General features: G+C 42.3%; 2 protein-coding genes across 4 annotated transcripts in view; one reads left to right on the top strand and one right to left on the bottom strand.

Annotated features, from left to right (window-relative positions):
* Positions 1-1,184: 1,184 nt before the first annotated feature.
* On the bottom strand, positions 1,185-8,889 carry PPIL3 (peptidylprolyl isomerase like 3). 2 transcript variants are annotated; one of them, XM_026667920.2, is made up of 6 exons: positions 8,729-8,889; positions 7,891-7,965; positions 7,108-7,201; positions 6,196-6,263; positions 2,394-2,512; positions 1,185-1,792 (listed from the first exon to the last, which is right to left on the bottom strand). In XM_026667920.2, the coding sequence occupies exons 1-6, from the start codon at positions 8,729-8,731 to the stop codon at positions 1,666-1,668; spliced, it is 486 nt and encodes a 161-aa protein (XP_026523705.1). In that variant the 5' UTR covers positions 8,732-8,889; the 3' UTR covers positions 1,185-1,665. The 2 variants fall into 2 exon arrangements, with proteins under 2 accessions (XP_026523705.1, XP_087806533.1); XM_087950407.1 differs by lacking the exon at positions 6,196-6,263.
* A 279-nt stretch (positions 8,890-9,168) lies between these two features.
* The window catches only part of NIF3L1 (NGG1 interacting factor 3 like 1), a 36,313-nt gene continuing 18,971 nt past the window's right edge, over positions 9,169-26,510 (top strand). Inside the window, exons 1-8 of one of the 2 annotated variants that reach the window (XM_026667914.2) lie at positions 9,169-9,316; positions 13,997-14,440; positions 16,953-17,118; positions 18,540-18,666; positions 19,903-20,041; positions 20,801-20,884; positions 21,365-21,573; positions 23,811-24,248. In XM_026667914.2, coding sequence (XP_026523699.1) covers positions 14,005-14,440; positions 16,953-17,118; positions 18,540-18,666; positions 19,903-20,041; positions 20,801-20,884; positions 21,365-21,549 — 1,137 coding nt within the window. In that variant the 5' untranslated portion in view covers positions 9,169-9,316; positions 13,997-14,004 and the 3' untranslated portion in view covers positions 21,550-21,573; positions 23,811-24,248. Of the gene's footprint in view, positions 9,317-13,996; positions 14,441-16,952; positions 17,119-18,539; positions 18,667-19,902; positions 20,042-20,800; positions 20,885-21,364; positions 21,574-23,810; positions 24,249-26,510 lie in introns of those variants that run through there. The other variant, XM_026667918.2, reaches the window with a different exon arrangement.

The following is a 26,510-nucleotide window of genomic DNA, read 5'->3' as shown; positions in this document are numbered from 1 at the left end:
CTGAGACTATAGCATAGCACTACACTGTCATTGTATCCCCACTAGAGAAAGGACCATACATCTATATCACCAAATATCTGAAGCTGGTTGAACATCCAGGTCATAATTTCATGTGACAGCTTGTGTTACATTGGATAAGTTTGAACCGCCTCGTTTGCCTATCTTGCTCTGAGAACAGAGAATGGGTACCTTGAGGCATGGAAAGATCTGGATGATGCCAAAGTGCAAGTAGTTTTTGAGTTACAGCTGTAATTGAGCCCAGAATTATTGTCAGGATTCCAGTGATTGCCCTAATTAAATCATGAGCCTTGAGCCAAACTTCAAAAAGATTCGAAGAATTCATTAGGAGTGACATATTGGCAACTTTGTAATTGTAAGTTGAGACATCATGTGATCAGACCCAATTTTTGGCATTTTTTGTGGTGAAGCAAATCCATTTTACTTTTTTTTGCCAAATCAGTCACATGGCTACAGGACACTGCAAACTGCTGTAAAGGTGCCAAGCACCTAAAATGCAATCATGAAGGGGGGGGGGAGCAGGTTTGCAACCATCATAACTTCAAAATCTGGTTGTTTAGTAGCTTTACACGGCACATAATTTTGATTGCTAAGCAACTGGTCATAAATCAAGGAGATACCCAATATGATAACTGTCCAGTGTATTTCCTGTGCCTAATCTGGACCTTGCAGTAGTTGCAGAGTGTATTTCAGATCTTCAAGCATCAGTAGCTGTTCTCGGCCCACAGCATACCTGCTTTTGTAGCAAGAAGTACAGTAAATCAACTCTGGAATGAGGTTCCTCTAAAACCTGGATGTTCCCAGCTCTAGTTCTTTAGTGAGGTGCATGAAACCCCTTTGGATTGAATAGAGTTTTTATTTCATTCTTGTTTGAATTGTTTTTTATTTTTGTTCTTGTATTTTAAAACAATGTTTTTACTTGTGAGCCAGAATTTTGGGAATCAGGTGATACATAAATTTAATAAATAAATCTAGGCCACCATAAGTCATTGGAAAACATTTTAAAAGGAGCTGATTTAAGAAAAAAACTGGGTGGGGGAATTCCTGCTTTTTTAACTACAATCACCTCTCTCTCTCTCCAGATATTTCAAAAATAGCTAAAAGTTACAATGGAAAATTCCCAATAATAATTAAAAAGGAGCACTCAAAATACTTTGACCCAGAAATATTTGAAACCAAAACAATGTTTATGTGCACACAAAGCACCAGAATCCATGTACACAAATAGTTTTGTGCATGCCTAGAATCCTGATAAAAATAATGAAATTCATTTTACCTTCAGTAACATATTCTCCTTGCTTGATTTGCTATATATGATAATTGCAAAAATAGAGATCCTGAACATTTTTGAAGAGTGGGGTTAAAATGTAGCATTGTGTGTGTATACTGCCTAAATTTGTTGTAATTTGAAATTGTATGCAGCTATGAATCAATATGCTTCAGCAATATATAAATCCAATAAAGATGACATTTTTAGAAATACTAACAAAAGTGAATGTTAAAAGAGAAGACTGTAGTCAAACCAGGTATACTGTCTGGATCATAGGACAAACAGAAAAATGTTTGGTTTTAAACAGTTTGAATAGCAAGCTCTGGAATTTCTCTCCTGTGAAATGTTCAAATAAAAAAAAAGTTGGTCCATTGCAGCTATTGAGCAAAAGGGTTAGCATGAATTGTCACATCTTTAATATGGACATCATTCAAGGGGCGGAATGTCTTTTCATTTACAGGCAGCTTCTCCAGCTCATCAAGTGTATCCAAGCCATCGATTACTCTGCACAGAGAAATAAAAAATAATGAGAATTTCCTTGCATAGAAAGGCATGTATCTTCGCTCATCTTTGTTAAAAGCTGTTATGGGGATACATGCTCATTTACAAATAGGCTGCCATGATGCCTGTGGCTGATGACAAAAAGTCTGAAAGAGAAGGCAGAATGGTGAGATGACTTTCTATCATGCTGTGCTACCATCTAAAATTCTCTACTCACAGACTTCCAAGGAAAACACTGGCATGTAGTCACCCATGAGTTTAGTTTTCCGAGAAAGTCTATGTGACGCACAGGGATTATTGTAAATAACTGTTATATAGTAGAGTTATGTTTCTAAAATCTCTGGTGAACATGGCCATTGCTGTGATTTCTGGGAGTTGCATGTATATCTGGAAAACACCCTAGTTCGGAATAGTTGTTGCTTTGGTTTGGGCATGCCAGCTTTTCATTTTTAAAAATACATTAAAAAAAAGCTAAGGTCAGGTGGGACAGATTGCTTAACAAGTAGTAAAGGAGATATCTGAGATAAAATTTTTGTTCCCTAAATCATGCAGTCTCCACCCTATTGGACCTCTATGGTATATAATTTTGTATTTCATTACTTACTTCCCAAAGACAGTATATTTCATGTCGAGATGTGGCTGTTTACCATAAGTGATAAAGAACTGAGAACCATTTGTATTCGGACCATTGTTTGCCATGGAAACAACACCACGGACACTGTGCTAAAAGTGAATCAGGAAATTAGAACATAAGTACTCTGGTAAATATTTTTTTATTTCTAAGTTTTCTGTTTTGTCTTAAGGTAGTTTGCAGAATAAAACTAAACATGAATTAAGGTAGTTTTGTCTTAAGGTAGTTTGCAGAATAAAACAAAACTAAACATTGACATATCTCTGGGCTGATTTGCTAAATTCAGCCTTTCCCAAACTTGAGACTATAAGACTCTTTACTGTTTTCTACTACAACACCCTCTGAGTAATTTGTCAGTGCACATGTTCCAAAAATTCATTAAAAAAACCCAATATATGTTTCTGCAATAACTTTGACAATGTTTCCTTTTGTTCTGGCCATCCCAGGTAAGTAAAAGGTATGGATTTGTTGATGGATGGATAGAAACCCTAAAGCAAAGTATAATTATATAAAACTTAGATTTTGCATTATGACTCCTCTAGGGAAAAGACTGTTGGGTCTGCCTAAAGCATTACCAGTCCTATTTCCTAGTTGCGCTCGTGCCCGAGGTGGGATTCAAATTTTTTAACAACCGGTTCTGTGGGCGTGACCATGTGACTGGGTGGGCGTGGCTTTTTTCACCTCCCCATTTTTTTGCCTCCTAGGCCTCAGGGAAGCCTTCGGGGGGGGGGGCATTTTTGCTCCCAGAAAGCTTCCCTGGGGCCCAGGAAGGCAAAAAACGGAGCGCGGGGGGGGGGCTCTGTTTTTGGGAAGACCTGCGCTCTGTTTTTGGACCTCCTGGAAGCCTTCTGGGGGGGAGTTTTTGCTCCCGACAGGCTTTCCTAGGGCCCAGGAAGGCAAAAAATGGAACGTGGGAGGGCGCAGCACCCCCCACCCCACCCTTCCCCCATGCCCCTTTTTGCCCCCTGGGCCTCAGGGAAGCCTGGTGAAGCAGTAAGACAGCGAGGGGCACAGCTAATCATCGGAACAGCTGATTGTCGGGATGGGGAAAACTTAAGGAGTGATTGGGCGTGGAAGAACGCAGTCAGCAACGTTGGCACGATTTGCCAGTTCTCCGAACTGGGAAATCATAACCGTTCTATAGAACTGCTCCGAACCGGTAGAGTCCCACCCCTGCTCGTGCCCCAAACTTACACCATCTCCAAATATCCTCCTTTCCCAGAGGGAATGGGAATCAAGTAGTGGTAGAATTCAATTTTTTTTTTACCAGTTCTGTGGGTGTGGTTTATTTGGTGGGCGTGGCTTGGTGGTCATGTGACTGGGTGGGTTTGGCTTGGTGGTCATGTCACTCACATCAAGGGGTGCCTCACCTGGCCCCTCCCCTCCCCACCATTTCTTGTCACCCAGCCTCAACTTATCTATAGTTCTGTAAAAATGTTGTTCACCTTTTTTGACTTTATTATCTGCATACTATAGATGTACTTTCATGGACCACTGAAAGGAGAAAATGGCTCACATACTTTACTCAAGAGTGTGATAGGCAACAGGCTTTTAAGGGGCTGCCACAAAAAAAGGGGGACAATGTATTTTCCAAAGAAGCAGAATGCAAAGAAGCAATGGATGGAAACTGAACAGAGAGAAGCAACCTAAAACTAAGGAGAAACTTCCAGACAGTGAGAACAATTAACCAGTGGAACTGCCTGGCTCCAGAAGTTCTGGGTGCTCAATCACTGGAAGTTTTTGAGAAAAGACTGGACAGCCATTTCTCTGAAATGGTATAGGTTTCATCCCAAGGTCCCTTCTAAGTATTCTTCTGACACCTTTCCCAGGATTTCTACTCAGAGTTTGGCATTGTCAGTTTTCTTGCCTGAGCTAGGGGGGTTGGACCAGAAGACCTCCAAGGTCCCTTTCAACTCTTGTTAAACACATGTGTATTTTATGCTCTGGACTATTGACATTGAATGCATGTAAACCCTGAAAAATATGTGGTAGCCCTGGGCAAAAGAAAGGCAGAAAAATCACTCTAGGTGTAGGGACAGTGTAAAATATTAACACATGATAAATAATGGAACAATTAAAAATAATAGTAGAGAGTTTTCTCTCTCTCTCTTCCTATTTTTTCTTTCTTTCTCACTCTCTCTCTCTCTCTCTCTCTCTCACACACACACACACACACACGGAGCACTTTTGTAGCTTAACAGACATGCATTTTGAAGCAGCTCCTTTAAATTTCTCCAAGGCTGGAGTGAATTCCCCCACCCCCTGTCAGATCGCACTCCTCGCTTTAGGCATTTTAACTCATTGCAGCGTCCATGGGGAATCCTTGGAGAACTTTAAAGCAGGGGTCGTTAATGTGAATTTTGACTGATGTGGCTTGCTGACATTGGTGGGAGGGAGAAGGAGGGAGAGAGAGAGAGCTGAACTCACCTTGGAGGGCTGGTGATTCTTTCTCTCTCTCTCTCTCTCACACACACAGATCCCTCACACCCCCACCCCCTCCAAGGCAGCCCCATTCCTAGCCTGCTTTGAGCTCCGTTCTCAGGCTGCATGCAAGGAAAGCAGCAGAAGCTTTCTTTCTCTCCCCCCAAACTCCACCAGAAATGAGTCTTTGCCGGCGCAGCCTCCTGGAGCAGGATGCCTTGCAGGGTCCCAAAGACTCATTTCTGGTGGAGTTTGAGGGAGAGAGAAAAAAACTTCTGCTGCTTTCCTTGTGTGCAGCCAAAAGCGGAAGACAAAAGGAGTGGAAAGAAGCAACCCGGTGGCCAGGCAAGTTCCCCCCCTCCGCCCTTTCCCCCCCTGCCCTCACTACCTCGTGTTGTTCCTTTCCCCCCCCCACCCGGGGAGAAGGAGGATATGGGTGGCGGCAGTCCAGGGGGACAAAAGAAATTGGCTGGCTAGTGTTCTCTTTCTCTACCTGTTTGTGTTATATGGCCGAGGAGGAGATCAGCTGGCCAAAGGGGCGGCTGCTGGAGGCGACTTTTTTTCGGTCTCCAGTCGCCTTTTCAGCACAGAAATCCTCCCCAAATCGGTTGGCTAGTCGTCCCCTTCTCTGCCTATTTGTTCTGTATGGCAGAGAAGGAGACGACCAGCTGGCCCATTCGGGGAGGATTTCTGTGCTGCAAAAGAGGTGGCTACTGATCTCCGGCTCGGCTCCGCTTCTCCAATGGTCCGGCCCCTCCCTGTTCTATGTGCCGGCTGCTTAGACTTGCCGAGCCCGGCAAATAGAACAGGGTGTTTTTTTTTCAGAGCGGCTGCTAGACTGCAGCCGCACCAAATAAAGCACACAGCAGCTGCAGGCATCTCATGACAAGTGAGGAGAGGACCCCTGGAATATCCACTCACCCACCTGCTGGCTGGGCCGGGCTGAAAGAGGCGCGTCTGTCAGGAGAAGGAAGAAAATGTGCTCCAGGAGGAGCACTACACTGCATGTGTAGTGGTTGCACATGCAGTGCGCATGTGTAGCAGCCCTGGGACATCCACCCGAGCTGCGCCACAGCCACCACATGGTAGGGAAAGCTAAGAGAGCGACCGGGGCAAGTGAGCGACTGGGAGACCGGGTCAGTGGCGTGGCCAGCCAGGGGTCACTACCGGTTCGGCGACCCACGCCAAATAATTGCTACCAGTTCACCCAAATAGGTGCGAACCGGTTGAATACCACCTCTGGAATCAAGTAATCAATGTGATCTTCCATAGTTAAGTTCGTAGTTATTCTTAGGTAATTTTTAAAAACAAAATGTACAACTTGAACAAGGAACTGCAATGTCAAGAAAATCACCTTCAAGTATTCACTGTATTCATCTTCAAACTTCCTGCCCCAAATACTGATTCCTCCTTTCCCAGAACCTGATATAATCAGAAAGAGATGGGTCCAGGGAAAAAGGGGAAGAAACAGATACATGGATCAAGTGGGCTCCAAAATCAAGGCACAAAGTGAATAGCACAAATATCTCCATAAATCCAGGTATCTTCCTCTCTAGCCCAAAAGGTGTATCTCACCCAATTCCCTTCCACACACACCCCAAAAAAGTAATAAATAAGATGGAGTTTTCTTCTCACATTTCGGGTGGAGTTTCTAAAAAACAGATGCTAGCTGCTCAAACTGCAGGCACGCCTAAGTTTAAAAGAACTCTTAAATCCCAGTAGTTTATAATTTCAAAATGTTTGTGTGGGTTTATTTTTTTTTAGATCTGCTGAATATACTTACCTATACAATAGAAGGGTTTTCCCCGCCCCTGCTTACTTTTTTAAATTCAAGTTTTAAAAAAATTACAGAGGGGTTTTTGGTGCTCCCTGAACCATAGTTTTTTCTTGGGTGTTTTCTTGCAGACATTTCATTACCCATTATCAATTGGGCAGGAAGTGGGGTTTGCTTTGTTTGTTTATATTCTAGTGGCTCCCTCTGTTGGCTGTTGGCTGTTGGTGGTGTTGGGGTTAGCTTGCTTAGCCCTTCCTTGATTGGAATATTGCCTGCTTATTGTTGGTCTGATGTTAATATAGATATTAATCTCTGCTCATCTGGGTATTAAAAAAACCAACTTAGGCAAATCAGTTTGCAAAATTTACATAGTAAATACATAAAATTATAATTATCATGTTCATATTTGTAATAAAATGCTTTTCTTAACAGTAAAGTAGTCTTGCTTCAAGAGAATGGCATAATATATTTAATTTTCATAAAGGGTATTACCAGTTGGGTCTCCTGTCTGAACCATAAAGCCTTTGATATTTCGATGAAAAGTACAGCCATTGTAGTAGTTACTAGCACAGAGAGCCAGAAAATTCTAAGAAAAGAAGCAGAAAGTCAGTTAAGAAACAAACCATGATACAAAATATTTATACTCATTCCAAAGACTTCCGTAGCCATAACAGCCATGACCAAATGCCGTGCTTAAATAGGGCTCAGTGAAATCTGAATATGCCTTTCATGTTTCCTTCTCTCTTCTGCAGCTAAGCCCTCACTGTTAGTGAGAAGTCAAACAAATCAGTTCTAAAACATATTTTGACAGCTATGTCATTTAAATACATCATAGTTAATAGAATGCAAGTAAAAGGTATGAACTAAAATGGATGAAAATGCTCAATGCAGAGCTGTAAAACGTCAGAAATAGTAAGTTTATCTGGTTTTATTTAGTCAAAACTGAATGTATAGATATAAAAGGATTAGGCAGTTAACTTTATAAATTGCAGGAGAATGCCTATTAAGACATGAAAATGGTTAGTACCTTCTAAATCTTTGGAAATTGTAGTTCCTAAAATTTCCAAGCAAGCATGGCCAATAAATTGGACCTAAGAATTCTGATCTTAGCTGCATCAGATTAAAGAAATATAGGGTTGGAATGAGCTTAAGGAAGATCAACAAAGCATATCTACCATAGTTTGTTGTCTTATAAATTCTCTTATACTGAGCATTTTATTTATAAAATCTGAATTGTTCCTCAATTCAATGTTATTTTTTATTTTCATGACTTACTTGACAAGCTTTTGGTGTTCGTTCACAGAATAACTCAATTTTAACATCTCCAACATCAGTGTGCAATGTGACAGCCTGCAGAAGGAATTGAACTATATTATTTTTTTGCAGCAGACAAAAGTCAAATGTACTACAGCAATCCAATTAAAATAATTGACTGTAAAAGGAAATACAGTGCATATGTGCCTCTCATTAATTAATTTCTAAGGGATAACAGAGTTCCAGTCCAACAAATTCTTAAGAGTACCTTGTTGGACTTAAATACCAGTTCATAGTTCTTTTGTAGAGAATATACTACCATCAATTTTCTGCATTTTAAATGTCAGGCCCAGAATGGGTGTGTACAATAGGTTGGACTCAGCTTTAGTCATGTTTATAGAGTGGTAGGGCTAAAATCATCCAGGCAAGTCAGTACTACAATTATTATAATTTTTCATCATCATCTTCTCAGCAAGGCTAATTGGAGATCCAACACCCATAAGATATAAATCAAGTTTTATACTGATCTTCAAGCAGGCAGGTGTTTGATCTTTCTCCACAGAGATCACAAGGCATGGGTATTCATTGATTTCGGTGTTAAAAGCCCAAAGAATATGGATGTTGGATTGCTGATGAGGTCTAGTCAAAACGCCTCTGGGAAACGTTTCACCCAAGATCTGGCCAAGGGATCCGTCTTTCAAAACTCCCTATGTCCAAAAATACCAAGTCGATTCTATAGTGAACTTGTATATGGGCGCGAAGCAATAGTATTTGGTAAATGGAAGGCTGTTCCGTGAGATCTGGAGCCCCGCGTACACCTTATACGCGGTACGGAAGGTCTTGAAGCCGCAAACCTCACCATCTTTGCCGGTTAGCGGGTAGAAAACAATGCGTCCGTGTCAGAAGGAGTCCCGAAAAGCAGCACTTCTGAAACCAGCGGAGAAACAGCACATGGCAAAGAAATCCAGGTGGAGCAGAGCGGTTTCTCAGGCTAAAAAGGCTTTGGGAATTTCCTCGCTGCTCCAGTCAGACGGCTGCAGCAGAAGGGGCGATATTTTCGCGAGACACCCCGACGGGGCAAAAGCGAGGAGAATTCCGACCGCCTCTCAACTCGCCAGGCCAGGTCTTCGGACCCGCGAGGAAGGCGCGCAAGGCCAAATGCACGCCCAACGCCTTCCCATAGTATCTTGCATTCTTGCATTTAGGCCCCGCCTGCGGATCCGCCGCCGCACTCGGCCTTCCTCCCGCGAAGCGCAGGGTTCCACCTCCGCGGTGGTGGGGAAGGAGGTGCTTGGGTCTCTCTGACCGGCCGCCCACCGCCGGCTTGCCTAAATGCGCGCGTGCAAGACGCGAGTTGAGGACGTGGTTCACACGCAGTAGTGTTTTTCCAGGACGGGGAGAATGACGCGATTCGTTTCAAGAATCTGACGAAAGCTTGGCTGTTTGGGTAAGAAGGCAGCTGCAAGTGACGCGCGGGGCTGTGGTGGCGATTGCAAATTCTTGTTCTTGATTGAGGGGGCTCTCAAAACTAGGAAAGCTTAGCTGGGAGGAAATACCCATTGGTTTGAGTCGTGCAATCCTTCCACGAATTAAAATACGACAGGGTTTAATATAGTAAGGAGTTGAGAAAGGTTTTTTTTTTCCTCCCTGCTTTTCTCTCGGTGGTTGCCCAGGAAAGAGGACTGTTACTTCGTATTTTTTGACGTTTCTCATGCTTTATCTCAGGAATTCGTTCACAAAACCAATGCATATCAGTGATAATAGATGAATATTGAAAAGGGGAGGGGGGAAGCAAGGCAGAAGGAATAATGGTTATCACATTTATTTTGCCAAGGTTTACAGTTGAGTTAATTCTCTGTTGGACAAGATATCCATCTTTAAAACAGACTTTGTTTCGAATAACATGTTCACATTTCTATCGTTCTCGTGGATTTGACTGCAGCTTTCCTGATCTGATATTTTCATCTTAGATGAACAATAGCTGTTTTGAAAGATCTGAATAATTCTGGAGATGTGACCTTCATGCAGGGGTGGGATACGACAGGGTTAACAACCGGTTCGGGATTTACGAGCTTCCCTGCCCACTGTGAGCCTCGCGCCTGTCAATCGTCATTAGCACGTCATTAGCACGCTGCTGCCCAGAAGCAGCCTTTGACACAGCCCTCTTTTCTTGTTTTTTTCTGTTGTAATGACGAGGCAGTCAAGTTGTTTGATCATGAACAACTGAATCATGATGATCTTTATTGGAGTCTAGTCTTGCATTTATACACATTTTTAATTATCCTCCATCATTGGTTAACTTTGGTTACTGCTTAACTTTCGTTTCTGTTTAGCACAGTAATCCATACAATTAATTATCACTAGTTAAAGTGATAAAGATTAAAGATTAATTATCACTAACTAAATCACTAGTTAGTTAAAGTCTAACATATGTTTACTTCCTCTCTCTAATCCTCCTTTAGATTAGTGACTTTGTTTACCTGAGTTGTATTTGCTTGAAAACATTCTTTATCTGAGGTTTGCCATCCGAGATTGGAACATTCCTGCGATTACAACTCTACATTTTTCAGCTGTGCCTTGTTCCGCAGCTGAAGTTGAAAAAATCAGGAAATAAAGATCAGGTAAGATCCCAGGTGGGCGGGTGAGCAACAACATCAGCAGACATAGAACTGGTTCTATGTCTGCTGCTCTTCAGAGCTACCGGTTCTACAGAGGTGGACAGAACCGGTAGAAACCCACCCCTGCCTTCATGACTCATAACTTTCTAAGCCGGTTTTATTGTTTTAAAAAGCTTGCTCTTCGGAAATCAAACTTTACTGCTCCATTGGGGAATGTAGGATTTTTCTTTCTGAATGTATGTATCAGGATTCCGGCAGTTATCCCCATTTAAATCTTGAGTCTCGAACCAAACTTCCAAAACTTAAAAAGGATTTATTGGGAGTTAACATGCCAACACTGCCTGGGTGTAGCTGACTCTGAGACACATAATTCATTGTCACCCTTGACCCTGGTTTTCCCCCCCACCCACTGGGTGTATCGTAATTTATATTCTCCAATGGGACACATCCATAGCCAAGAGTCCTCAATCATGCTCTCCAGTTAGAGTTTTGTGCTGCAGAAACTTTGGTCATCTAGTTACTATCTTTGAAAACATTTATGGAATGCAGTTTTAGTTTTCCAAGCTGCTGCACTGCCCCCCCCCCCCCTTTCTGTTGGCAACTCTAAAAAGACCAGAGAAATATTTTATGAGTTGACATTCGGCTCCCCTCACTTCTTGAAGATGATCTGTACAACACAGAAAGAAAACAAATTTATTACAGGTATGGGACTTAGGATTGTGAAACACCCCCCACCCACTCCCCAAGGCTTGGTTGGGTTTTCCGCATGGAACCTCATCACAAGGCGATCGGCTGGGACATTCCTACTCTTTACCCAAGATGCCTCTGATAAGGGGTATCCGGTTCCACTTGATTACAATTGGAATTGTCTCCTGTCCCACCTCGAATTGAGGATTCGCTGCACCTTATAATGGGTTTGGCCTCCTATGACCACGGAATCTGGGGGTTCACAAGGTAGAGGCCTCAGGGTCGATCCCACCACGGGTTTTAAGGACTACTATGGAATACCAGGTGTATTTTCCCTAACAATCGGGGCAACTTCAGTTGCACCGTGACTGGGCTGATGACCTTTACTATGGGGAATGGTCCCATGAACTTTGGTCCCAATTTCTTGCTAGGGAGTCTTAACCTTAGGTATTTGGTGGAGAGGTAGACCTTCTCCCCCATCTGGAATGGCCATTGCGGGGCTCGGTGTTTGTCTGCCTATCTCTTATAGCTCTGTGCCGCTTTTGCCAGCACTTTTTTGACATTCTCCCAAGTTGCTTTCAGAGTTGACACCCAATCGATCAGGCTGACTGAGGAGGGGGGATTCCTTAGATACTCAGGCAAAGTCCATACCACTCACTACTTTGAAGGGGGTTAGACCCATGCTACTGTGAACAGCATTATTGTACGTGACCTCCACGAAAAGCAGGAGGTCCACCCAATTGGATTGCTGGTTTTTCCCCCCACTCCCTGGGTGTATTGTAATTCATATTCTCCAACAGGACACATCCATAGCCAAGAGTCATCAATTATGCTCTCCAGTTAGAATTTTCTGCGGCAGAAACTTCGGTCACCTAGTTACTATCTTTGAAAACATTTATGGAATGCAGTTTCGGTTTTGCAAGCTGCCGCACTGCTCCCCCCCTCCTTTTCTGTTGGCAACTCTAAAAAGACCAGAGAAATATTTTATGAGTTGACAGTATGATGATATTGCGGTAATATGATTAACAATCCTGTTTTTATCTTGGACAAACCTAAGATGAATTTTGTGTTTATTTTGTTAAAGATGACACATCTGGATTCATTCATAACGCTAAACCATCAGTTAGGATTTTCAAACACCAAGGTTCACATGATGAGTTAATTCAAAGCCAAACAAATTGCATTGTGGCTTTATCCAGCAGCGTTTCCTGCTTTGACTGCATAAGCCCATCAAACTAAAAGTCTGGAGGTGTGCATATGAACATTTAATTATCAAAAGTAGGAAAATAGGGAGGAGAATTATATGTGCCCATCTTGAATTATATGAAGTAAATGTGGAATAAAATATTTCTTGTCCAACCAGTGAAATCATGAGTTGTGAGAAAGTCATGCAAATTCATTTATTATTTTAGGAAGTTATAGTGCATCTGCTGTAATCTAGTTACATGGAACTACAGCTGGTCTTGTTACCTCCCCATTTTAAACATTTTTAAGGAAAACTAACTGGGAATCCAACCATTTTGTAAAAGCAAATTCTCAACATTTTTTTTAATTTAGTAAGTATCTTGGGCCCTCTATGGGTAATTGCTAGTTAATAAGCAAGTAAGTGCTCACCTGCACAGGAAAAGTAAGGAAAAGGTCAGATGGGAATGGTAGGAAACATCCTGAGATTAAAGAGAACAATCTCCTGTTTGCCTACGTATAAATGGGGGGGTCATTGATTATTTCTTCCTTGGACGCTACTTTTGGCCCACCTTCTTAGGGAGCTTGCTCCTCTGTCTCTGCTACCTGATAGCACTGAATAGTTGACAGCACCATTGAAGGCACAAGATTGTCAATGCACAAGATTGAACCACACAACAAAATGTGAGGAAAATAGAAATTTGGGTGGGGTTTTTTCATTCTTTTTTAAGGCCAGAAATCAAAGATATTATCCATTCTCCCTTCTTGAAGTAAGACTTTCCAAGAATATACTGTGCTTGAAAATTGCCTAGGAATGTATTTACTGTATTTTTTGGAGTATAAAACGCACACACACCCCCCCCCAAAAAGTGGGTGTGTCTTATACTCCGAAAAATACGGTACATGTAGTAGCTGGTACTGCCAGTTTTGGTGGGAGTGTAGTTTCCTCTTGTCTGGTGTTGATTCCCGCTTACCTATATGAGGGCTGTTGCAGAGGATGTGTTCTACTCTTCTTATTTCCTTCCTAGGTTCAAGATGCTAATAGTTTCACAGTTGAAACTGGAGTTGAGTTCATCCGTATGTTGTGTGACAAAAGCTCCTTACTTTCACAGCTTGATAGACCAAGCCAAATCCAAACCTGCTAGGGAATTCCTGGAAGCTTGGCATTCAGATTAATAGCGATTAATAGACACATAGAGATGAACCACATTTACATAACATTCAAAGGCGATAATAAAAAACCTAAGAAGGAAATAAGAACACATCCCCTCCAATAGCCTACATTCAGATAAGCAGGGATCAACACTAGACAAACAGGCAAAACCATACTGTAAGGAACCCTTAAGGAGGAAATTACAACACACACACCCCAAAAAAAAAACCTGGCAGGGCAAGCTGCTACATGTAAACATGCAACAAATCCCACATCTGTGCTTTTATTAACATGTTAGCTCTTGCTAACTCCATATTCACTTGCACTGATAATGTTTCTGAGTCAGGTGAACCTCTCTCTGTAAGCAAACAACCAAGCTCAGAGAGCAATAGAACTCCATATTTCAGTCCTGAGCCACTGATATTCTCTTTTATTAGATTGTGCTTTCTTTTCCTTTTGGCAATGTTTTTGCTTTTGGGTTTTCTAGAAATCTGAATGTCGCTGGCCTGTTTGAAGCTGATTACACGACCTTTTTTGCAAACACCCTCCTTGATTGTTCAGCCTTTGCGCTTCGTCATGGATCTGAAAGACCTTGTTACCTCCTTAAACGATTTTGCTTCGCTTTCCCTGGCTGAAAGTTGGGATAATGTGGGGCTCTTGATTGAGCCAAGTCCTCCTCATATTGTCAATACCCTTTTTCTCACCAATGATTTAACTGAGGATGTGATGCAGGAAGTCCTAGAGAAGAAAGCAAATCTCATTCTTTCTTATCACCCACCCATTTTCCACCCACTGAAACGTATAACATGGAAAACATGGAAGGAGCGTTTGGTAATCCGAGCCTTGGAAAATAGAGTTGGCGTTTATTCTCCTCACACGACATATGATGCTATACCTAATGGAGTCAATGACTGGCTTGCTACAGGACTGGGTGAGGCATTCTTGTTAATAATGACACTATATGTAAAATAAGAATCTATAAGCACAAGCCAAACATAAAGTAGATAATAACATTTTATGTTTTAAAATGTTATTATCAACTTCGTGTTTGGCTTATGTTCATGTTTTAAAATGTTATGTTTGTATTCTTGCCAAGATTTTACATTATAAATTTCTGTTGAAATGTGTCAGCAGGACTGTTAGATAACTAAAATCTTTGTTCTTTCTTAGGGAAAAAAAGACAAGTAATGGATATTATTTTAAACAATGACAAAACACTAGACTGAAGTATACTATCATTTGTAGAGAGCTCCTCTCTCCTCTCTCCATACTATCAATCCTACCATGTAGACCAGGCCATGAAATCAACTCCATAGAAAAGCTAAAAGAGCTTTTATTGATTTAAGCAGAATTGTGCTGTGTCTCACCTCTTTCTTATTGTTGTTGTTAGTCGCGAAGTCATGTCCGAGCCATCGCGACCCCATGGACAACGTTCCTCCAGGCCTTCCTGTCCTCTACTGTCTTCTGGAGTCGATTTAAGCTCACGCCTATTGCTTCAGTGACTCCAGCCAGCCACCTCATTCTCTTCCGTCTCGTTCTTCTTTTGCCCTCATTTTTTCCCAGCATTAGGCTCTTCTCCAGTGAGTCCTTCTTTTCATTAGGTGGCCAAAGTATTTGAGTTTCATCTTCAGGATCTGACCTTCTAAAGAGCTATCAGGGTTGATTTCTTCTAGGATTAACCAGTTTGATGGCCGTGCAGTCCAAGGGATTCGCAGGAGTTTTCTCCAGCACCATAAGTCAAAGGCCTCAATTCTTTGGCGCTCAGCCTTCCTTATGGTCCAACTTTCACAGCCATACTCTTTATTACACTCAAGTGAATTAGAATATGTCTGTCTTAACTATCTCCAAATGATACCTGGACATTCTGGAATTAAAAAGCTCTTTAGCTTCTTTAGCTTAGCCAATAGCTCCTGCATATCTTTGTCAACGCCTTCTTCTATATTCTATACTCTTACTATATGGTGGCTAACCTTTTTTGGCTCCTGTGCTGCCAGCACCCAGAAGGCAATGCGCACGCCCCCCCCCTCACGCCCCATGCACGTGCGATCCCCCTGCCGCCCCCTTACCTGCACTGCATATGCATGCGCCTCCCAGCTGATTTTTGGGCCTTTTTCGGCCTCCCAAAGGCTCAAGGGAAGCCTCTGCAGCCTTTAGAGGCCGAAAAATGGGCCCGTTTTGTCACTTGTGGTATTTCTGGAAATACATAGGCCTGTGAAATAGGCCTGTGTTTTGGCCTCCAAAGCCTGCAGAGGCTTCCCTCAAGCCTCTGGGAGGCTGAAAAAGGCCCAAAAATCAGCTGAGAGGTGTGCGCATGCGCAGTGAGGTAAGTTTGCCTTGGGCTCACCTGCCCACACAAATGGCTCTGTGTGCCTTCGCCATCACGGCTCTATACACATAGTTACTAGGACACTGAATTGCCTTATATTTCTCTCCCTTAAGGAACAATGAGCTTGAATGTAGCTTTAAATAATTTCTTAAAATTATGATTTTGCCCTAAGAAAACATATTCTGTAAAGGGCTGGTGCTTCAAAATGGAAAACATATATGATAATCATCTAATTGACACCTTTTCAAAGGACTGATGTGATATTACTCTTTTAATTCTACTACTTCAAATTCATGAAGTAGGGCAATCCAAAGAGGGTACTAACATCTCAATATTCTGTGCACAAATAGTATGAACATATAAATGGCCAAAAGTCCAAAGCCTACTATGTGATCTATATAAATCATAAACATGGATGATCTGGAATTAAAGATCTCTGCCCCTCCTCTGCCATTTCCTTGCAAGTGATTTAAAAACAATGGTAGTTTAATAATTTTTACGCTCTGCAGTAGTTTAAGGCAGGGGTCCCCAACCACCGGTCCGCGGAACAAGTCCTACCGGGCCGCTGGTTGCTGGGCGCCGCCATCTTTTTTTGATGAAAAAGTGCTTCCGGTGAGCTTTTCCGGGTAGAAAGCTCACCGGAAGCACTTTTCATCAAAAAAGATGGCGGTGTTAAGCGCCGTGAGCTTTTCTGGGTGAAAGCCATTTCTACCTGGAAAAGCTCACCGAGTGCTGGCGCCGCCATCTTTTTGATGAAAAAGTGCTTCCGGTGAGATCACCGGAAGCACTTTTTCATCAAAAAGATGGCGGCGCCCAGCTGATGCCGGTACCGGGCCGCGGCATAAAAAAGGTTGGGGATCACTGGTTTAAGGTCTATAATTAATTGCTGTATTTAGCATTCATTATATCCTTCAGCAGCCATTATAATATGAAGAATTAGAATATTCTTATATGTTATGATAATACTGGTACATTGCAATAAACCTCAACTTTCCGTAAGTTAACAACAATATACTGGGAACAATGTTATGGAAGGCATGTAATTTGATGTTTGGCAAGGTAAAACCCTGAACAAGAATATTGTGCAATGTATTTAATTTGTTCTGCTTTTCCTCAGGGGCTTGCACTGCTGTTCCTTTGAAACCGGCTACAGCTTCCACTTACCCTGTAGGTGGGCCTTTCCGGGTTGAATTCACTGTATCCTCTGCTGAAAGTCTGGAAACAGTTTTATCCCAAGTCCATGCAATGCCAGAGGTGTCACTCATCGCAACTCAACCTGCCAGGTATTGCTGGAGACCAGCCTAGGTTATTTTCGTTGACTGACAAATTTTAATATGATAAAAGAGCAGGTTCTTTATCTATGACCAGACAACATTTTTGAGAATGTATAGAAAGTAAGTAGTATGTATTATTTTATTGTGCTAAAAGGCACTGTACTTTATATCCTCCCTCTTTGAGTTATACAGAAAATATTTGATAATAGCTTAAACAGCTTGCAAAAATATTCTAACTTAATCAGGTAACTTTAGCCTATTTCAGAAATATCAAACTAACAAGTTTTGATTTCTACGTAATAACATATTTTTACTTTAAGACCATATTCCAAGAAACCAGTGTTTTTCCTAAGTATTAGATGTACATCTGATGAGACATGCTACTTTGTATTACATTTCAAGACAAGTAAGTTAATTGAAAGCTAGGAGCATTTTTAAGACCACTATAAGTAATAAGATGCATATTAAATTATAAGCATGAGCTTATCCTTCCATGCCATAAACAAAGAAGCAACCTCTTCTCATGCCAGACTTTAACTTTTCTAGCCAAATATTGTCTGATCTGATAGGAGTGGGTCTCCAACAATTAGTCAACAATGCCAAGCATTAAATTTGCAACCAGAATTATAAAAAGCACAATGATATACTTTGGTCCTACGTTTTTGGGTGGTGGGTCACAGTTTTCATTGATTACTGCATTTATTTTTTTTATAAATAACTCAAGGCAGAAAACATACATAATATTCTTTCCTCCTTGTATTTCCCCCACAACAACTCTGTGAAGTGGGTTAGGCAGAGAGAGAATGACTAGTCCAAAGTACCCAGCTGGTTTTCATGCCTAGAACTTGCAATCTCCTAACTTCTGGCCCGCTTCCTTAAACAGTGTAGTACCAAACTGGCTCTCGCTGATAAAATGTCTAGTTTCCTGTCTGTGATCTTGGTGCTGAGGTAGAAGGGGACAGATAATCAAACACCTGAGAACCCAGGAAGGAGCTCCATAGTCTCTAAGGGCCATGCTTTTGAATTAGACCCACTCCCATACTTATCACACATTCATCTCCAAGAACATGGCCTTTCTCCACACAAAAGTGGCCCACTCTTCCCCCTCCATGTGAGCTGAAGACACAAATAGATGGAAATGACAGCAGCATTATCTGCCTTAGATAGTGTCCTATCCTTGTTCAAATCTATGAATGGTATCAACCAGCATTTTCATATAGCTGCCAGGTGACTTGACAGATGGCATAAGTCCTGCTTAAACTTACCTGCCAAAGGTTGTGAATGGTGGGAGTGGTTTGGCTTGTGTATAATTACTAAAAGCAATGTATATTGTGATCCACTCGTGAGAGAACTGGAGGTAACATTTATATATTCATTTTTGCAGTGTATTGTAAGGTTTTTTATTAATATTTCTGTTCCAAATTTCCAAGGATTGAAGGAGAAGAACAAACACGTGTCAGCTTGAACTGTTCTCGGCTCGCTTTGTTGCAAGTGGTGGCCTTGCTTTCCCAGAAGAGCCTGCTGTATCAAACAACTGAAATCATATCACTAGAGAAGGTAAACCACAGATGAGCAAATCAAAGTTTATTTTCACAGAGAGTGTGCATAGCTGCAAAAAGAATAAATGAAGATATAGTGATGTGATGGAGGAAGGTTGCTTAGCAAGAAAGTGAAAGAAATAATTTAGCAAAGAGATGTTCTGTTTCCAGTAGAAATAAAAGGGATTCTTTGAAGATACTGCTGCAGTTTCCTAGTATATTCAGGAAGTTTGAAGAAAGTACCAATAAGAGAAGATTGCTAAGAGATACTGTGACTGTATCAATAGTATACTGTGTTTTGAAAAAGGGGGACCAGCCACTTATTATTTCTCCATCCCAGCCATTCCTGAGAGAACATAAGGTACAGGCTCAAATGATTTCAACATCTAATAGAGCCATCTTCAATTTTTGCATTCTCTTCCCATCTTTTCTTTAAGCATATAATTAAATAAGCTTCATAGCTCCAAAAAAAAAATCCATTTTCCCATCTTTATTTTACCATTTGCGTAAGCAGCAACTGGAGTGCTGAAATGCTTGTCCATTCTTTTCTGAGACTTTGGGTATTAAGTACAAATAGACTTTGACTTATTATCACAACTGAGCTCAAGATTTTCATTGCTAAGCAAGGCAGTTGTTAAAAGAGTTTTGCTTCATTTTACAATCTTTTTGCCACAGTTAAGTGAATCACTACAGTTGTTAAGTGAATCAAGTGAGGCAAATCTGGCGTCCCCCATTGACTTTGCCAGATGCCAAGTGCCCAAATTTTTATCACGTGACCATGGGGATGATACAACAGTTGTAAGTGTGAAAAAAGTCATAAGTCACTTTTTTCAGTGCCATTGGAACTTTGGTCACCAAACAAATGGTTATAAATCAAGACTACTTGTATGTCATTTGTCAGATCTGGAAATAGGACAAGCATAATCATTGAGTAATTTGGTGCATATGGGATAGTTGTGAATCACAAGCTGACCTTGATATTCTCAAATTTAATATCATTTACATGTTACAATCCAACCTAAACATGTTTAGTCTCTTTCAAAAGGGGCTCGATCCCAATTAAATTTGCAAAAGATTGACAGCTATATTCAACTCATAGGTGCATGTCAAGGACAAATCGTGAAATGTGTTATGATGCTTTAATATATCTTGTACTTAGGAAAACAGGTTTATTTAAACCTGCCTTTGTTATTACAGCAGGATAACTGCCAGAGCACCCTCATTGTAACCATTTCAATTTTTGGCTTCTTTTCAGCCTCTGCTTGCTGATACTGGAATGGGACGTTTATGCACATTGCACGAACCAGCCTCTGTTTCTGTTTTGATTGAACGATTGAAAAGTCACTTAAAATTGTCTCATATTCGTCTAGCTCTTGGAGCAGGGAAATCACTGGGTATATATTTACTTTCTCATTTTATGTTGGCAGTGGACTTTTGCTACTTGGTACCTAAACCATTCATGGTGCTTTATTTTGTGAGATGGTGCTTATTAGGGCAAAATCAAGATGCATCTATTTTGAAGTGATTTGTTTGACTAATACATTCAGAAGAGCCACTTATAAAAACATCGAACAGTATTTCCCACTGATTGTTTTAGGGTAAAGTATTAGTGCTCTGCTATGGAATTAAATAAAATTAGTCTGGTTCAGCCAGGCCAGTTATTTAAATAACTTGGGTTGTGGGGAAGGGAACTTTATTTGAAAATTTAGCATATTTAAAATGTTTGGAAAGGACATCTTTAGACTAAAAACAATAAGAGTTCCTCTTCATAGAATGTGAAAAAAAGCAATCCACATCCATCATTATACTTCAAAATCTTATTTGATCACATTGTGTTGCAACTGCACTCTAAGATGCTATCTTATATTGCCTACTTTTACTTAACACAGAGCAATTGTCCTATCTAAATTAGAATTGCTCTGACTAGCAGTTCTCTTTTTAACTGAAGATGAATGAACCTGTCTATAAGGAACACCAAAGGATTTGCAGGATTACTAAAGGCCTAGGGAAACAACTATTGGTCCAGTCATGTATTCTAACCTGCAATCTTTAATTCATTACCCATCCACTCTGCATCATCTCAGGAAAAACAACAAACCAAAACTAACCACAAAACGTGCAGTCCTAAACTATGCTAATTGTTCTTTTTGTAGAATCCTCAGTGAAGGTGGTTGCTCTTTGTGCTGGTTCAGGAGCAAGTATTTTACAAGACACAGAAAGTGATCTCTATGTTACTGGTGAGAAGCTTTTTAAAACAGGATTTTGAAATAGATGTCTGCTAAAACCGATTTTCTTGTAGATGAGAAATACAATTTTCTATTAGCATTGTAGAACTATTCACTAGCTAAGTTTGCCTAAATAAAATATTAATATCCCCCTTTCTGCAATATCCTTTATCCACTATTTATTTGAAATATGAAGAACCTGGTTTGCTGGAAGTAACCCAATTTTTTATAAACTTAACTACAGTAATGCAATAACTTGCATACAGAGATCTGGATCTGGAAAAAATTTCCTGAAAGCCTTTTGGGCATTTTGCTGCATGTGCCTGTATTTCAGATATTTTTGCATATTTAAGAACATAAATCATTCATTTAAAGTGTTTTACCTACTTCATAAGACTGGCAGGCTCTGGGGATAGTTTTACTTAAAAATTGTAAACAAATAAACCTTGCTCAAATGCTCCATCCCAAAAGACCGTTCTCATTGCATTATAGGAGAGATGTCCCACCATGAGGTACTTGGTGCTGTTTCCAGAGGGATCTCTGTAATTTTGTGCGAGCACAGTAACACTGAACGAGGCTTTTTGTTAAAACTGCAACAAATGTTGGCTGTGTATTTTATGAATAAGATCAATATCATCGTTTCTGAAAGAGATAGAGACCCCCTTCAAGTTGTGTAAAAGAAGCAAACTTTGAGAAATAATGTAAGTGTATATCCTAACAAAAATACTGGCAAAAATATGCTTTGATTCCTAAAAAGTTAATGATAACAATAAAATGTTAACAAAATGAGTAAATGACTGGTTGAAAAAAGCAAAATGACTTTATTGTAGCTGAGAATGAACATTGGCTTACCTGAATGTTCGTTTTCTTCTGTGGCATAGAGAGTCCAGGTAGATAGGGTTAAATCAGTTCCTGCCCTGTTGGACTGAGTCTGTGTTAAACCTGAAGCTCCGCCCTGCACCATGGCCATGCTCCAGCTTTCGACAAAGCACTTGGCCGACTGGACGTGATTCTGGAAGAACATACATTATTGCTCCCCCAACCCCCACCCAGACCAGTCAAACCAGGGTGGGGCTGGACTCTCTGTGCCACAGAAGAAAACAAACATTCAGGTAAGCCAATGTTCATTTTCCTATCTGTGGCTCTGAGAGTCCAGATAGATAGGGATGTACCAAAGCTGGCCGGTCCCTGGGAGAGCATGAGTCTGGTCCTACTCACATTGGCGTTCGAGCACGCTGTGTAGAACCCTCCTGCCAAAAGCTGCATTGGCTGATGCAAAAGCATCCAAGTGGTAATGCCGAATGAAGGGTGATGGTGAAGACCATGTAGCCGCTCTACAAATCTCTTCAATGGGTGCTTGAGTAGCCCATGCTGCAGTTGTTGCCGCACTTCTAATAGAGTGAGCTGTCACCCCTCGAGGCACCAGGAGAGACCTGCTCTGATAAGCCTTAGCAATGCAAGCCCTAATCTATCTCTCACTGTCGATGGAGACACTTTAAACCCCTTTGTGCCCGACTGGAAGGACACAAAAAGTGCCTCCGACTTCCAGATAGAACGTGTCCTCTGGATGTATATCTTTAAGGCTCTATGGACATCCAGGGGGTGCCATGCCCGTTCCAAATTATGGGTAGGATTGGGGCAGAAATTTGGGAGAATAAGCTCTTGAGCCCTGTAGAACCTAGAATTAATCTTAGGGGTGAAAGATGGGTCTAACCGCAAAACCACTCTATCTGGATGGAAGACACACAAATCTTTCGTAACTGAAAGGGCTGCCATCTCTGAGATCCTTCTAGCCGAAGTGATGGCTACTAGAAATGCTACTTTGAGAGATAGGAAGTTTAAACTAATGGACCTGAGCGGTTCAAAAGGTTCGGCCATGAAGGCCCTTAGCACCTTAGGAAGATCCCAAGTGGGGAATCTGTGAACCACAGGAGGTCTAAGGTTGGTGGCCCCTTTTAAAAACCTCCAGATGATTTGGTTGTGAGACAAGGACCCCTTCCTGTGTATGTACAATACTGAAGAAAGGGCGGCCACTTGTCTGCGTAGAGTGCCGAGAGCCCTTCGTCAAGACCCTCTTGTAAAAAATCCAGAATGTTGGCTACTGAAGTCGAAGTGGGGGAAATTCTATTCTTGATGCACCACTGGCAGAAGACCTTCCATGTGGCTTGATAGATGTGGTTGGTTGAAGGCCTCCTAGCCGCTAGAATGGTACAGGTGGCCCAATATATTTTGTCTCCTCAGAGTGCTCTGCTCAACCTCCAAGCGGTCAGATAGAACCACTGAGGCTCTGGGTGGGTTATTTCTCCTTGGTGTAGGGACACCTTGTGAGGAGGGATTATCCATGGTTGGGTGGTCAAGAGATTCACCAGAATCACAAACCAAGGGCGTCTGGGCCAGTAAGGAGCCAGAAGTATAACCTCTGCCTCCTCCTCCAGTATCTTTCTGACTACCGCTGGCAGCAGCGGAAGAGGAAGAAAGGCATACAGGAGACCCTGAGGCCACCTGCTCCTGAGGGCATTGGTCCGTTCTGCCCCCTGGGTTGCGAACCTGGTGAAAAACCTTGGGAGTTTGGTATTGGTTGGATATGCGAACAGGTCCACCACTGGTAGTCCAAACCGTTGTGACAGCTCCTGAAATAAAAGGGGGGAATACTCCACTCTGAAGGGGAAATCTTGGCCCCGCTAAGCCAGTCCACTTGCACAGTTTCCACCCCAGAGATGTGTTCTGCCCTGATTGACAGGAGATTCCTCTCCGCTCAATGACTCAAACATTCAGCCTCTAACATTAAAGTCCTAGATCTGGTGCCACCCTGCCTGTTGATGACTACATCTGTTAAAATTAGGATGTGTGTGTTGTATGGTGTTTCTAAATTTCTTGAGAGTCCATTGAACCGCTCTCAATTCTAACCAATTAATGTTCTTTCCCCTCTCCAAAACAGACCACTGGCTTTGGGCCAACTGTGACTATAAATGCGCCCTCCAGCCAGAGAGACTGGCATCAATAGTGATTACTGTTCGGGACGGCCCTCTGAATAATTGACCTGCATTCAAAGCCTGAGAAAACCACCATGACAAGGACCGCTTGACAGACCCAGGGACTGAGACCTTGAGAGATGAGTGACTTCTACCCGCCTTTTGGTTGGGCAACAGAAACCACTGAAGCTTTCTGGAGTGTAGTCTAGCCCAAGGCACGATGGAGATGCAAGAAATCATCTTCTCTAAGAGTTGAGAGAGAAGTGCCAAGGGGGGCTTATCCGCTCTCACGACCTCCCCCACCATGTTTTGTAAACTGTCTTTGCATTCCTGTGAGAGGAATACCTTACAAGACACTGTCAATCTTAGCTCCAAGATGCAATAAACATGTAAATGGTGAGAAATGATTTTTCTTGTTAATTGAAAAGCCATGGTCTTGTAACAGTGAGACTGTCGCTTGGAGATCCTTTAAGGCCCAGTCATGGGAGGATGATTGGATTAAAATGTCATCCAGGTAACACTATACCCTTACTGGGATGGTTCTCAAGCGAGCTGCCAAGGCAGCCAAGACCTTAGTAAACATCCTGGGTGCAGAGGATAAATCAAAAGGCATAGCCCTATATTGGAAGTGACTCCCCCTTGTAGCTGAAGCATAAATATTCCCTGTGTGTCTGACAAATTATGATGTATAGATAAGCCTCTGTTAAATCAGTTGAGGTGAGGAAGTTACCCTCCCTGATGCTCTGCAAAATAGAATGCATCCAGAAATGCTTGTACAACAAAAAATTATTGAGCCTTTTTAAATCCAGAATGGCTCTCCACCCCCCAGAAGCCTTGGGAACAACAAACAGCTGGGAGTAGAATCCCTTACCCTGTTGATTAACTGGAACTGACTGGATGGCTCTAATATCCAGTAGGTATTGGATGGCCTGTTCCATTAGTTTCCTACGGGAAGCCTCCTTGCAAGGCACATAAAATCTGGGGGGTTGTGACCTAAATTCTAGGAAAAGGCCATGTCTGATGGTCTTTAAGACCTAAGCGTTGGATGTAGTAGCCTCCCATTGGGCCACAAAATTGGATAACCTACCCCCAATGGGAGAACTACTGCTGTATTTAGTGGGAATGCCGGAAAAAGCGACTTCCTCCCCCACGAAAGGGCTGCTTGCCTGAAAATTGGGGCCTATCTCTGGCCGCTCTTTCCTGGGAGTTGAAGGACTGACTCTGAGGCCCTTGAGCCCTGGTGCTGCCCTCAGCTCTGAAAGATGACCTGTGGGTGTATGGTACTGCTCTGTACTGCCTTGCCAGAGAAGGAAGGTATTTCTTTTTATCTCTGGTCTCCACCAGATGGGCCTCTAAGACCTCCCCAATTTATCCCCTTGATGAAGGCAGATGCCACCTTCCACTTCTGCCACCCATCGGCCTGCCAGTTTTTAAGCCAGACCATTCTGTGGGCTGCTACAGAAGTGGCACTGGCCTTTGAAGCAAATCTGGCATTGTTTAAAGTGGTATCCACAGTAAATTCAGCCGCTGCCACAAGTTTATGGATGTCTCGGTACACTCAGACATCTGTGGCGGGGACCTTGCAGTTGGTGCAGCCAACATAAGGAAGATCTCATAAAGAATGAAGCAGCCAAAGCAGCCTTGACCGCCCAGGCAGCCGCCAGGTGGGTACGTTAGAGGGATTGTTCTATCCTCTTGTCCTCCACCTTCAATGCCTCCTCTGGATCAGCAAGGTTTGATGAGGAAGGAATCAAGGCTGCAACTGGACCGTCCACTAAGGTAATGAGCTGGTAAGTTCAGGCCCCATATTAAAGTAGCAGCATTCGCTGGCCGATAACATGGCAGATGTCCCCAGGGATTCCAGCTGTTTCTTGATAATATTCAAAAATAATCTAGGCACTGGAACCAATTCAGGCCAAACTGTTGATTCATCAAAATATTGGTCTGGAGAAGCAGTTTCTTCTTCCACTTTCCCGACATCTGCTTTTGGTCCCAATTGGGCTGTCTTCCTGGCCTCAATAAGGCTCTGAACTTTTGTGAATCAAAGAGACTGGAGAAGGAAGGTCTCTCCGGAGCCATTTCTTCGTCTGCCGAGAAATCAGATTCCCTCGTCTTCCTCTGGTGTTTTATGTGTAAAGCTATGTATGGAGGGGTCAGGGGAAGCCCTGTCTCTTAAGGATTCTCTGCTTCTCTCCTGAATGGACTGTTCTAGGTCTGAATGTTGTTATACCACCAATTCAGGCCTCCTCATAGCTTGGAGGCCTTCCACAATACCTGCCTAGAGATAATTGCCTCCATGTGCGCAGGTAATGCTGCTTCAGCCTCTTCAGAACTGCGCAAGCCAGCAGCTGTGGGCATATAAGTTGCTGCCACCCCTGGTCTGGCTCTCTTTGGAGGAGGTGCCCTAGTTTCATCCTGGCAAACTGCTTGGGATCTCCTTCGTAATCTGAAACTCCCTCTATTGGGTGTGGATCCGCAATTACAGCTAAGTTAGACCAGGCAAGATCCACTAGTGGAGGTAGAAGGCCCAGGCTCCATTTGTAAAACTGGAGGCAGAGCAGAAGAATCTGACTCCTCTAGTCTGGTGATCTCCGGCTCCTCCCACCAGCAGCACGCTGGCTTTTCTCCACCTGCTTTTCTAGAGCTTTCTGCCTTCTCAAGGCATC

Source organism: Notechis scutatus, chromosome 1, assembly GCF_049901735.1.
Source record: "Notechis scutatus isolate UNSWTSFEM ecotype Mainland chromosome 1, rNotScu1.2, whole genome shotgun sequence".
In the NCBI taxonomy this organism is placed as follows: domain Eukaryota; kingdom Metazoa; phylum Chordata; class Lepidosauria; order Squamata; family Elapidae; genus Notechis; species Notechis scutatus.
The sequence above is the reverse complement of the archived record's forward strand: the minus strand, read 5'-3'. Positions and strand labels throughout refer to the sequence as shown.

What these genes read in the sequence shown, in the direction of transcription:
- PPIL3 (XM_026667920.2), bottom strand. An exon ending in GAACACCAAAAGCTTGTCAA is followed by an intron (nt 7,202 to 7,890) that starts GTAAGTCATGAA and finishes TTCTTTTCTTAG; the next exon opens with AATTTTCTGGCTCTCTGTGC. An exon ending in AATACAGTGAATACTTGAAG is followed by an intron (nt 2,513 to 6,195) that starts GTGATTTTCTTG and finishes ATTCACTTTTAG; the next exon opens with CACAGTGTCCGTGGTGTTGT.